General features: G+C 48.3%; 1 protein-coding gene across 1 annotated transcript; it reads left to right on the forward strand.

The window, feature by feature from the left end:
* The first annotated feature begins 508 nt into the window (after positions 1–508).
* On the forward strand, positions 509–11,637 carry RHBDD2 (rhomboid domain containing 2). The gene is made up of 4 exons (XM_059897868.1): positions 509–771; positions 2,846–3,253; positions 8,027–8,177; positions 10,652–11,637. The coding sequence occupies exons 1-4, from the start codon at positions 516–518 to the stop codon at positions 11,007–11,009; spliced, it is 1,173 nt and encodes a 390-aa protein (XP_059753851.1). The 5' UTR covers positions 509–515; the 3' UTR covers positions 11,010–11,637.
* Positions 11,638–12,761: the final 1,124 nt, after the last annotated feature.

Here is a 12,761-nt window from a genome sequence, read left to right on the forward strand (position 1 = left end):
AAAGAGGAATTCAGATCCTACTCCTACTGCTTCCCACTTGTGACCTTGGGCAAGTTACCTCACCTTCCAAAGCATCTGTAATCAGGGAAACAATATTCCAGTTGGCTACTTTAAACAACTGCTCTGTGGTGAAGGTGCTTTTCAGACTTTAAGTGCTGAAATAGGCCTTGGTTATCACTGTTGTTATATTACATCCCTTCGGGGCCTTCAGTAGAATCCCTCCTTCCTCTCCCACCTCTGTTTCTCTAACCCAGGCACCTTGCCAGTAGCCAATTCCAGGCCATAGCAACGGGGGGAACCCGAGTTCTAATTGTCTTTGCCATTTAACTGCATTACCCAGACACCAGTTTCTTCATTGGTATAATGGGGGTAAACACAGAAAAGGTGGGTTGCTGCCGCCAGAGGGCGCTGTCCTACGCGCGGGGAAGACTGGCCAGCGCGACCGGATTGGGCAACTCTGCACGGGGCGGGGCGTCGGGGAGGCGGGGCTTCCGGCCACCTCCTCCGCTGTTGCCATGGGAGACAGCCGCAAGGAGGCGGAAGGAGCCGAGAACCTGTCGGAGCCGCCTAGGGGAGTGGGATCCTTGGCGGCCATGGCGGTCTCGGAGCCCGGGTACCGGAGCTGGTCCTTGTGGCCCGAGGTGCCATCCGCCACCTTCTTCACCGCGCTGCTCTCGCTGCTGGTGTCTGGGCCTCGCCTGTTCCTGTTGCAGCCGCCTCTGGCGCCCTCGGGCCTCTCGCTGCGGTCCGAGGCCCTGCGCAACTGGCAAGGTGAGCAGGGCGGGGCCGGGCCCCGGGTGCCAGCCCTTTTCCTCCGACCTCGCCAGGCCCTGGGCTCTGGCCTCCCAGCAACCGCGCCACCCTGTCTCCGTCCGCATCATCATTCTGCCCACCTGGAGGACCAGCCCCATATTCCACGTCTTTGTCTGTGCAGTCATCACTGTAATGCTTCCCTACCCAGATTTGTTCCCTTCCCTGTCGCCATCCGACTGGTCAAGGCCCCCATATCCATTCGTAGCAAATAGGTTTCATTCACCCCTGCTCGATCACCAAGGAGGATTTTTCTCTTCCCCTCCCTTGTCACATTCACACCTACGTCTGCTTTAAGGCCCAACCCCCACTGAAAAAATTTTTTCTCTCGCCTTCGTCAAGACACTTGAGCTTTATCTGTGGCCACCCCTATAAGATCCTGGCTTCCTGGGGTTTAGAATTTCTTGTGCTTCTTCGTTTTTATCTTAATCCTCACTCCGATTTCCTGCTCATAGCGGGAGGGGGTATCTTGTACCTTTGGGAGAAGTGTGTGTTTTCTCGGGGAGGGTGAGAGATTTTGCAAACCAATTAAGTATAAACATCTGCTCACAAAAGATGTTCCGAGTCTCTGCTTCTTCCCCATTCTTTTCTGGGGAGGAAAATGGGAAATTTGTATGACTTGTTGTTTTGCAAAGCACATTCACATGCATTAATCTCATTTAATCCTCACGGTGATCCCATGACGTAATGTAGGCTTTATTGTTGCCCATTATTTAGATGACACTGAGGCTTAATGCGAAGACTCGCAGAGCTATTGAGTTATATAATTGACACAGGAACCCAGATTTTTCTTTTTATCGTGTGATGTGTTGGAACTGGAGCCTTGGGGTTTATGATCCCCAAATTATATAGAATTGCTTCTAGAATCTTCACATTTATACTTGGGATTTCAGTGTCGGAAGTACTCAACAAGCAATGAAGTACTCTTCAGATAATGAAGCCTTACAGAGATGGCCTGACTGAGGTACATGGTTCATAGCCTGCCTCCGTGCTCAAATCTAAAACTGGTCCCTCCCAACCCCACCCGAGATACACACAGCACATCTGTCTACATAGACAGATGCAAAATGCCAGCCTAAACTGAGCTCCCTTTTTTTTTTCTTTACTTCACGGCTTCTCTGAGCATGGGGCTCACGGGCAATGTGAGTATTAGACATGTAAGAGACCTTTGAGGGCCTCGCGTGTATGCCTGTTATTATACAATGAGAGAAATGAAGCCAATAGGGCCTGTGACTTGACTGAGCTCAACCGGCCTTGATGTGATAGAGCCAAGATTCCACTCCAAGCCTTTAGGCTCCCAAGTCCAATGTTACTGCCACTTCACCGGTCCCCCTCCTTCAGTTTAGTATTTTGGCCTGCGGGGATGTAAAAGTACATAAGAGAGAGGACTGGTTCTAGAAAAATAAAAGTGAGATTCTTTGCTGTCTTATTGCATATAGAGCATGGCTCTGCCTCGAAGACTGGATCAGCATTTTCAAGAAAGACTTCTTGAGTTCTGTATCTACATTATTAGTGATAGTTTTCTAATCTTTACAGGTGCAAAATAATTCATGGTCCCTTTTTTCTTCCTCTGAACAGCCACTATGGAAGGAGAGGTCAGGATTACAGCCGAGGAGACGGGCACAAAGAGTGTTAAGTGACACCCACCCAATCCACCTGAAGCCGTTACAATTAATTAACCCTCAAACTGCCCGGTGAGATAGGTCAGTATTAAAACCTAAAAAAGGATTATAAAGCACATTACAAATTTAAAGACCATCCCATGCTAAAAAGTGTTATTTTTTTCCCCACGTGGAAGCCAGTCACAGATAAGACTTGCTCCAGGTCTGGGAAAGAGCAAAGATTAGACATCCACGCCTCTACTTTGAGTCCTGGGTCCTTCGTTGTTGCCTCCCTCTGCTTATCCCACTGGCTCCGGGCTGATTTTCACTGGCAATGAGAGCCAGCTACTCCCCGTTTCCTAGGTGGGTTGTAACCTGGCTTTCCCTTCTTGGAACAACCCACCATTGGGCCTCTAACTCAGTTCCCTCTGCAGTTTACAGGCTGGTGACTTACATCTTTGTCTATGAGAATCCAGTCTCCCTGCTCTGCGGTGCCATCATCATTTGGCGCTTTGCTGGCAATTTTGAGAGAACCGTGGGCACCGTCCGCCACTGCTTCTTCACCGTGGTCTTCGCCATCATCTGCGCCATCATCTTCCTGTCTTTTGAAGCTGTGTCATCGCTCTCAAAGCTGGGGGAGGTAGAGGATGCCAGAGGTTTCACTCCAGTGGCTTTTGCCATGCTGGGAGTCAATTCCGTCCGCTCTCGGATGAGGAGGGCCCTGGTGTTTGGCATGGTTGTGCCCTCAATGCTGGTGCCATGGCTCCTGCTCTGTGCCTCCTGGCTCATTCCCCAGACCTCTTTCCTCAGTAACGTCTGTGGACTTGGAATTGGGCTAACATGTATCCTTCCTAGAAGGTAATTGTAGAACAATGACATGCCAAAGGGTGAACCAAGTTGTAGGGCCTGGGAGGGGGTCAAGTAGATAGAGCTGTGGGCTCAGATGTAGGTAATCTGTGTGCTAGCTTCACCTTTGAAAACCATGTGGCCTCGGGCAGGTCACTTCCCTTCTTTAGGCCAGAGTTTTCTCATCTGGAAAAGATCACCATAGCTCACTCCTCACACTGGCTCAGCACTGCCAGTTAGTAAAATATTCTGTATTGATTTTTTCCAAGGTGTAAACCTACATTTCATTAATTTTTTTTATTGGAGGAACCTGAAATACCCATGGGCTGGAGATGTTCCATGAAAGGAATAGGAAACAGGTTTGTTTGTTTTTGTTTGGCTTAATCTTTTTCTCAGAAGAAAAAAAATTTCTTTTTTATGGTAGGCTTTTACCATATGGGTAGTTAAAAACTTAGGATAAGCCTCATATTCCTTGTATAAATATTCTGGCAATTAGGGGAAAGTATTCTAAAATACAAAGTGGATTTTTTTTTAAACATCAGAATGGTAGTGTTTGGAGTTGGACAAGGTGCATTCCTGACATATCTTAAAATTTGTGATTCTATGAGCTGTTAGTGTGGGTAGTGTATAAATCCACATTGATAACATTGTTCTTATGTATCTTATTTTTAAATTCTAGTTTAATTTCATTGGTTTTAAACTTTTTTTCCTAACATGAAAATTTAAAGCTATACACTCCCCATGTAAGCACTACTTTAGCTGTATCCCACAAATTTTGATATGTTGTGTTTTCATTATCATTCAGTTAAAAGTATTTTCTGATTTTCCTTGGGATTTCTTTTTTGATCCAAGGGTTATTTATAAGGGAGTTGCTTAATTTCTAAATATTTGGTGATTTCCCAGATTTCTTTTTGTTATTGATTTCTTATTTTATTTCATGTGGTCAGAGAAAATTCTTTGTAAGATTACAGTCCTTTTAAATTATTTCTGGCCCAGCATTTGTTACATCTTGGTGAGTATTCTGTGTGTACTTGAAAGGAATGTGCATTCTGCAGTTGGTGGGTATAGTGTTCAGTATATGTCAGTTAGGTCAAGGTACTGTATTGTTCAAATCTTCTATGTCCTTATAGTTATTCTATTACTGGGAGAAGACTATTGACATCTCCAGCTAATACTGTAGATCTCTCTTTTTTGCTTTCAATTCTTATCAGTTTTTGGCTTCAAGTGTTTTGAAGTTCTGTTTATTGGATACATACACATTTGGGATTGTTATATCATCTTAATGAATTTACCCTTTACTGTTATGAAATTGACCCTTTAAATCTCTGGTAATATTCTTTGCCCTAAATTCTTCATTGTCTGATATTAATTTACTTATTCCAGCTTTCTCCTTTCTTAGAATTAGGATTTACAAGGTATATATTTTCCCATCCTTATATTTTTAACATGTTTATGTCTACATTTAAAGCATATTTCTTGTAGATAACATATAGGTGGTTCTCTATCTGACAGTCTCTGCCTTTTAAAGGCTTGTTTAGCCCATTTGCATTTAGTGTAATTATTGATATAGTGGGGTTAAGTCTACCAGCTTGCTTTTTGTGTTCTCTTTGTCTCAAATGTTCTTTGTTCCTTTTTACCTCTTTTCCTGCCTTCAATTGCATATTTTTTTAGTATTTCATTTTATCTTCTTTGCTTATTAACCATACCTCTTTGTTTTATTTTTTAGTGGTTGCTCTAGAGTTTAAATATGCATTTTTAGTTTATCACAGTCTACATTCCAATAATATACCACTTTGTATGTAAGAATCTTATTCCATTGTATTTCTGTTTTCCTTCTTTCCATCCTTTCTGTTATTGTTGTTATATGTTTTACTTCTACATATGTTATAAACCTCACAATACATTGCTACTTCTCTTGTTTTAAACAGTCAATTATATTTTTTTAAAAAGCAACATTTACTCACGTATTTATCATCTCTAGTTTTCTTCATTCTTTTGTGTAGATCCAAATTCCCATCTGGTATCATTTTCCTTTAGCCTAAAGAACTTCCTTTAACGTTACAGTAGGTATGCTGGTGAAAAATTCTCTCCATCTTTGGTTCTTTGAAAATGCCTTTAGTTCACTAAATATAGAATTCTAGCCTTCTCTGATCTCCTTTCACTTCTAAAGATGTCCTTGCATTACTTCTGGTTTGTATTGTTTCTGACAAGAAATCAGTAATCATTTTTATTGTTTCCCTGTATAGTTCATTGTTTTTCTCTGGCTCATTTCACAATTTTTTCTTTATCATTGGTTTTTAGCTATTTAATTATCTTGTGCCTTGAGGTGGTGTTTTTGTGTTTACCTTACTTGGAGTTTGTTGATCTTGGATTTGTGAGTTTAGAATTTTCATCAAGTCTAAAAAAATTGTCGTCATTATGTCTTGAAGTATTTTTTTTCTATCCTCTTTTCTCTTCTCCTTGTAGGTTACCAATTACATATATATAAGCTACATGGTATTGTTCAGTGGGTCACTAAGGCTGTTTGTGCTTTTTTTTAATTTTTGCCTTTTTTCCCCTCTACATTTCAGTTTGGATAATTTCTATCACACTGCCTTCAAGTTCAGCAATCTCATCTTCCACAGTGTCTACTCTGCTGTTAAACCCATCCAGTTAGTTTTTTATTTCTCATGTTGTATATTTCAGTTCAAGAGGTTCTTCTCTATGGTTTTCATTTCTGTATTGAGATTCTTTATCTGTTTGTTATGTTTATGTTTTCCTTTAAACACATTCACTTACACATTTATAATAGCTGTTTTAAAATACTTGTCTCTTAATACCATCATCTTTGTCCTTTCTGGACCTGTTTCTTTTGACTGTTTTCCCTCTTGATTATGGACCCTATTTTCTTGCTTTGTCCCTTGTCTTGTAATTTTTTATTTTTTGATAAACATTGTGAATACTGTGTTATCAAGGGCTGAATATTGTTGTCTTCCTTTAAAGAGTATTTTTTTTCCTAATAGGTAGTTAATTTACTTGTTAAGGCATTGCCTTTTGGGGGTCTCTTCTGAATGTCCTGGGTGTTCAGTGAAGTCTCTTTACTCTGGTTAGAACTTGAGCATGTCCCTGTCCTGTGGGAGCCCCAGGAGTTGTTAATCTTACAGCTCTTTGATAGTTGTTGTTTCTTCGGTAGCTGTTCTTTGCCTGACTGGAGGAGTCTCAGCCTATGTACGTGTACATTAGTATTTAGCTAAAGACTCAGGGAACCTCTTTGGGCCCAAGGGACTTGTGGCCCCATCCAGAAGAAGAGGAGGAGCTTCTTCTCCCTCCTCTCCATTACTAACCTGTAAATCCCAGGCATTTTTTCCTCCCTGAACTCATTGTCTCTCCAGCTCAGGAAAAAATACAGTACTCTGCTTGGATTCCCCGTGCTTGCTTTGGCAGCACATATACTAAAGTTGGAATGATACTTGGATTCCCCTTCCTGTGCTGTGGTTTAGAAAGTGCCTCCAGGCAGAAAGCCAGCTTGATCTTGAGGCTCACTTAATTTGTTTCCCTTTTCTTAGGTATCACAGTTTGGTAGTGTTTGTGGTCCAGAGTCTGAAAACAATTGTGTAAAATATTGTATCCTGGTTTATAGTTATATGTGTGGGAGGACTAGTCTAGTATTATTACTTCATCAGAGTCAGAAGCCGAACAGATTCTTGAGATTATTCTGAAGTCATCAGCCATGACAACTTTTGACTTCCTTACAGCATTGGTTACCACCTGGAATCAGTATTTGGAAGCATACTGTCATCCCTGAAAGAATTTAGAAAGAGCAAGGGCGTATTTGTTTATCACAATGACTAGGTACTACTACCGTTTGGTGGCTGGTGGCCAGGGATGCTAAATGTCCTATAATGAGTGGAACAGCCTAGCCCAGCAGAGAATTATCTTGGCAGTAGTATTCTAGTTAAGCACACTGCCTCAAGGAGCAATGTTCTTTTGGTGCTTCTGTACAGTCTTCTCCCTGCCAGCACCCCTCTTCTAGCTATTGCTACTCACAAGTTAGGCTTCAGCATCCATATCACATCCTTAGAGAAAAATTTCTCAGATCTACCTAGGCTAGCTTAAGGTCCCCAGCGTGGTCATCCATAGATAAGCTTTTGCTTGTGGCCACTTATTCTACCCCAGTACTTGGTATACTAGATGTTCAATGAATATTTGTCGAGAGGACGGATGGATGGTTGGATAAAGGCTGACTCTTTTTGGCTGTCTAGGCAGTGATGGGCTGACACAGGTCGGATGACCAGAGTACCATCACATCCCTGGGAGGTGGTGACAGTGTGGGGGAAGGGCTGCCACAGAGGCCCACAGGAAGCTCACTTGGTCACATTGAGACAAGGTTCCTTCTATTTGGGACAAAGTACAAGAGGATGTCAGTCCTCCCAGAGGGTATTAAGACAGCCTCCTGCTTCATCCCACGGGAAAGACAGAGATGTGTGCTGGCTTCTGACTGTGATTGAAGGGGCCAGAGGGGCTCAGGAGACAGGATGGGTGTGTCTGGGGGAAGGTGAAATGTTAGCACCTGTCTGCCCTCTCCTGTTGCTGGGTCATGTTCCCTCTGAGGTACAGGGGATAGAAACTCAACTCTTGGTTTCCCCTGAGCTTGAAACTCCAGTCAGATATTATGGTGGAATAAGCACTAATTCCCCTGTACAATCAATGTGGGCACCTGCATCCTGTGGGGAGTGTTCAGCCCTCCTCCCTTTAGCTACCTGCAGTTTTCCTTAATATGCCAACCTCAGATGGCTTCACCTACTGCTACTCCATCGACCTCCCAGAGCGAGTTGCGCTGAAGCTCGACCAGAAGTTTCCCTTCAGCCTGATGAGGAAGATTTCGGTGTTCAAGTACATCTCCGGCTCTTCAGCTGAAAGAAGGGCCGCCCAAAGCCGGAAGTAAGTTATAGAACTCTGTGCTTTATTCCTAAAGCGATTTCTGGGCCTCTAGGGATTGTGACTCGTTCAGTGTCCTGGGGAATAGGGAAGAGGGTGTGGGCAGCCTTGGCCCAGAAAAATCTGTGCCCAAATTTCTCCCGAGCACCCTAGATTCTGCCCAGCTGCATCTGAAGTAGGGACCGAGCAGGAAGGGGCTCTTGTGCATACTCCCGAGTGACTTGTGGCCCCATCCAGTGGCGTTAACAGCCCTCAGCGCCGACAAGCACTCTGTGCGGGTGGGATTGGGCTCCTGCGTGTGACGCTGGTAAGAAGCGCAGTCCACGCAACTGACTGGGAGCCTTAGGAGGTGGCACGGCCCGAACCTGAGAGGTCGGGTTTTCCTGGCCACCTGGCAGGAGAAGGCGAAGCTTACTGTTTCCCAGTCCAGGCACGTTAGCTCTCAATGGAAAGTGCTGGGCAAGCCACCAGAGCTCACGTAGCCTGACTCCCTCCTTTTAGAGAGAGCGCCCAAAGGGGACAAGGGTCTTTCTCCAGGTAACACAGGGTCAGAAGAGCCCAGTCTAGAGCCAGGGGCCCCTGCTTCCGGGTCCTGCTCACTCGCTGTTGCCGCGGCACACGCTGCCGGCCTCGGGCGGCCTTCGCTGGTTTTTGCCGATGCTGAGAGTTCACGATGGAGGAGGTTTCCTTTCCTTCAAGTCCCTCCCAAAGAAAGGATTGAGTACAAAGTCAAGGTGCTTTGTCAGTGGCCCTTTTCTGCTTCAGCTGTGCAGTACTTCTTGCCCCCGCGCTGGCCTGGAGGCAGGATTTCGGCTGAATCGGAGTCTGCTCCTTGTAGTTTATTTTAGGAGGTGGACACTCCCAGCCTTCAGCAGCTCAGAGCCCTCTGACCACTTCTTTTTTATTTTTATTTTTTTTACCAGGCCGCACGGCTTGCAGGATGATCTTAGTTCCCTGATCAGGGATCGAACCCAGGTCCCCACAGTGAAAGCGCTGAGTCCTAACCACTGGACCGCCAGGGAATTCCCCACTCTGACCATTTCTTAAAGGCAGGGACGGGTACTGGGAAAAATAGAAACGCACACTCACCCATTTTGTTTCAGGCAAGTAATTCCTGGAGTCTAAATGGGTGGGAGGTGTTTAAATTTAGAATTAGGTGTATTGTGGCTTTTTGGCTCTTAATTGCTGTTCTCACAGAATCTAGAGAGAACTTAAGGGTCCTCGTTTGCAAACGCGCTCTCCCCCTCCCTGTCCCGTGAAGGAATCCCCTCTAAGACAGCTGACGATGTTCACCCCTGGCGGCTGGGGGCTGGCTCTCCAAGGCAGCCCCTGATGAGAAAGGTCTTCCACGCTGAATCGCAGTTACCTCTCTGTAACTGTGACACCGTGGTGCCGGGTGATCCTGCTTCACCATGACGCGCAGATCTGGCCAGAGGCCACGGTGGCTCTCTCAGCTCCTTCTGTGTCCCTTGCATGGCGTGGTGTTCGATCCCTCGTTATCCTGGCCTGCTGTAGGCACCCGGAACAGCACGTGATGTTTCGGATGACCTGACAACAGGACACAGGTGGTATTACAACACGCATGTTTGTTTCGGCAGCAGACCTGACTGCCTGGACAGCCTTGCCTCCCTGGAGGCTCTTGTCAAGCTTCTTATCGGCCAAAACCTCTATATTTTTAAAATGCCAGAAGTGCTGTTAAGTGTCCTGTATCTGTACTTAAGCAGCTGATTTGTAAGCTTAGGTTTGGATTGAAATGTATACAGGTTTAGTCTAGTTACCTAACACAGGTATCAGTGGTGTTGACATTTGTTCTTCATATTTGGAACTCTGCACGAAGGTCACAGGCTAAAACCCTTAGAATGTGTCCCCCTTTGTGGTCCCAGCCGCACGTGTCTGTGGTGGGGTCTCCAACCTCAGCACACACAGCTCCCCACATCTGTCACGTCGATTCCTGCCTGCCAGGACTTTGAGTTGTGAGTCTTTATTCCTGAAGACACGGGTAGAATATCTCCCAGCAGACACGGCCTGGGCCCAAGCCCTGTGTTACCCATTAGAGCCCTCCCCTCCTCCCTCCCACAGAGGTCGATCCGTTCTCTCTGGGTCCAGCTGCTGAGCCGACCACAAACACACTGACTGCTGTGATCTGGTCCCCATCTCCATCCGGTCCATCCAGTTTGCAAGCTCCTCTTACACCTCAGGGTGTCTCAGGCATGGGCCCGATACCCCTTCTTCCTGCTGGCTTACTGCAGGACCGTGAGTGGGCCCTGCGCCCTCTGGGCATATGTTTTCTGTCCAGTTGAGATTGACCTTCCTCCCCACTTGGCACTTTTACAGCTGGTTATAGGAACCATCCACAGCATGTTGTAATAGAAAGCAGTATAGTGACCCACGCTTCGCGCCTGCGTATCGACCGCTGGGGCTGCTGTGTGCCCCGGCATGAGTGGCTGAGTGACCATTTTCTCTCTGTTCCTTTCCAGGCTGAACCCTGTGCCTGGCTCCTACCCCACACAGAGCGGCCACCCTCACCTGGCCCCGAGCCACCCTGTGGCCCAGATGCAGCACACCAGCGGCCAGAAACTGGCCCCCTGGCCATCCTGGGTCCCTGGGCACACGGCCAGCCTGCCTCCATACCAGCCCACGTCCGGCCTGTGCTACGTGCAGAACCATTTTGGCACAGTCCCCAGCTCCTCTGGTGTCTACCCGGCTTCTGCGGGTGCCTCCCTGGGGGTCCAGCCCCCCGCCCCCCTCAACTGCCCCGGCACAGTGCATTCCGGGGCCCTGGCCAGTTCAGCGGCTACCGGCTCCAAGGAGTGCTCCAGGGTCCTGATCCCCTGAGAGAGTTTCCAGGGAAGCGACCTCCCGTCTCGGCCTTCCGAGGAAGGTCCTCTGAGCTGAGACGTTCTTGACAAAAAGTTACTTTACTGAACACCTCTGTGTGCCAGGCTCTGTGTTGAGTATTTTGATCTGTGTCCCTATTTCAGTCTCATTCATCCTCATGACAACTTGGTGAAGTACAGCTTGTCGTCCCCAGTTTACAGATGCAGAAAGCGCAGCGCTCTGTGAGGACGTGAGGTCACGTGGCCTTGTAGTGGCGCAGCTGGGGCGCTTGGCTCCAGGCCCCGGCCCCGCCCACCCACTGTCCCGCCCCCCACAGGACACCTGGGAGAAGAGGGCGTTGGTGGTCAGTGGCTCGTTTCAGCTCTCTGTTTCCTTCCTGTCCTCGTACGTCGTGCCCGTGGTTATGCCGTGTTCGTGTGTCTGCGCGTGCCCTTTGGGGGCTCCCAGCTGGTGTGCTCGCCAGTCCCCAGGCCTGTGCAGTGTTCCTCCCTTGCGGTGACCCCCCCGCCCCACACCCAGACTTCTGCCCCGGAAGTGGTGAGACGGGCCAGCGTGAGCCGCAGCAGCATGCTTGTGGATCCGTAGTGTTGATTACCTTTGTATAAAGAAACAGCCTCCAACTTGCCCTCGGTGTGTGGTGTCTCTGTGGTCTGGCCGAGCAATACAGAGGGCAGCGAAGAGAAGCACATCCAGGTCAAGTCAGGCAGACGACTCCCCAGCGGGCAGCTGACGTGAGGGCGTGAGTTGAGAAGGTCCCCAGAGAGCTGAAAGGACAAACGGGAAGGTTTGGCACCCCTGAGATTGGCAACAGCGGGGAGCCGCTGTGGTGTTCCCAGGGCTCCAGGCTGGGTCACCACGAGAAGGGCTGCCTGCGGGACCTTACACCAGGGAGTGGCACAGGCACCGGCCACGGTGGCCTCTGAAGCAAGAGGCGGGGAGGAGAGCCCTGGCTTCTTTGCCTGTCGCCTGATCTACCCGCAGGGTCTCCTGTGGGCCATATTAACCAGGAAGCCTTTGGCAAGTGAGCCCAGGAAATGCAGTTTGCAGGGGTCAGGCCCCCCACACACCACTCAGGGCGGGACAGGGATGTGACTGAGCCAACAGGCGCCCGGCCAGGCTGAGGGGAGCCCCTGGCTCCTGATCAGCCTTCAGCTGAGCTCTTTGAAGTGGGCTCACGTTGAGAAAACACGCCACATGCAGGTGTCCTCACAGATACCAGCGCTCGCGGCCTTCGTTTACTCCTGGAGCTGGATGGCCTGCTCAGGGCTGGCTTTTTGAGAGGCCCTGGGTATATAGAGGTGGATAAGACACACCCACAAATCCGCAGCAGTGGACAGAGCAGTGAGTGGCCTGCACCGGGGCGGGGGGCAGGGCATGAAGCTGAGAGGATGGCTCCTGAGCGGGATTGTGAATAGGATTCACCAGCCGAGGAGCTGGGGGCCCAGGCTGCAGCTGAGACCCATCTGCAGCCCCAGAGCCTGGTGTCTCCAGCCACACCCAGCATCTTTCCCGTAGTGTTCACTCGCTGAGTGCAGGCTGCTGCGTGTCCCTTAGACATTTTCCCTCCAGTCCCAGCCTGTATCCAGAAGCAGGTGAGGTGGCCACCTGCTCCCAGTGTGGCACAGTCACCTCCCTCACGTCTGGCCTTCCTGCTGGGCTGTCTGGCTGGAGCTGCGGAGGCCTTGGGCCTTGGGGATGGTCAGGCTCCAGGGCCCTCACGCGATCCCGAGTAGAAAGCTGAAGGGCCCT

This window comes from Balaenoptera ricei, chromosome 15 (genome assembly GCF_028023285.1).
Source record: "Balaenoptera ricei isolate mBalRic1 chromosome 15, mBalRic1.hap2, whole genome shotgun sequence".
In the NCBI taxonomy this organism is placed as follows: Eukaryota; Metazoa; Chordata; class Mammalia; order Artiodactyla; family Balaenopteridae; genus Balaenoptera; species Balaenoptera ricei.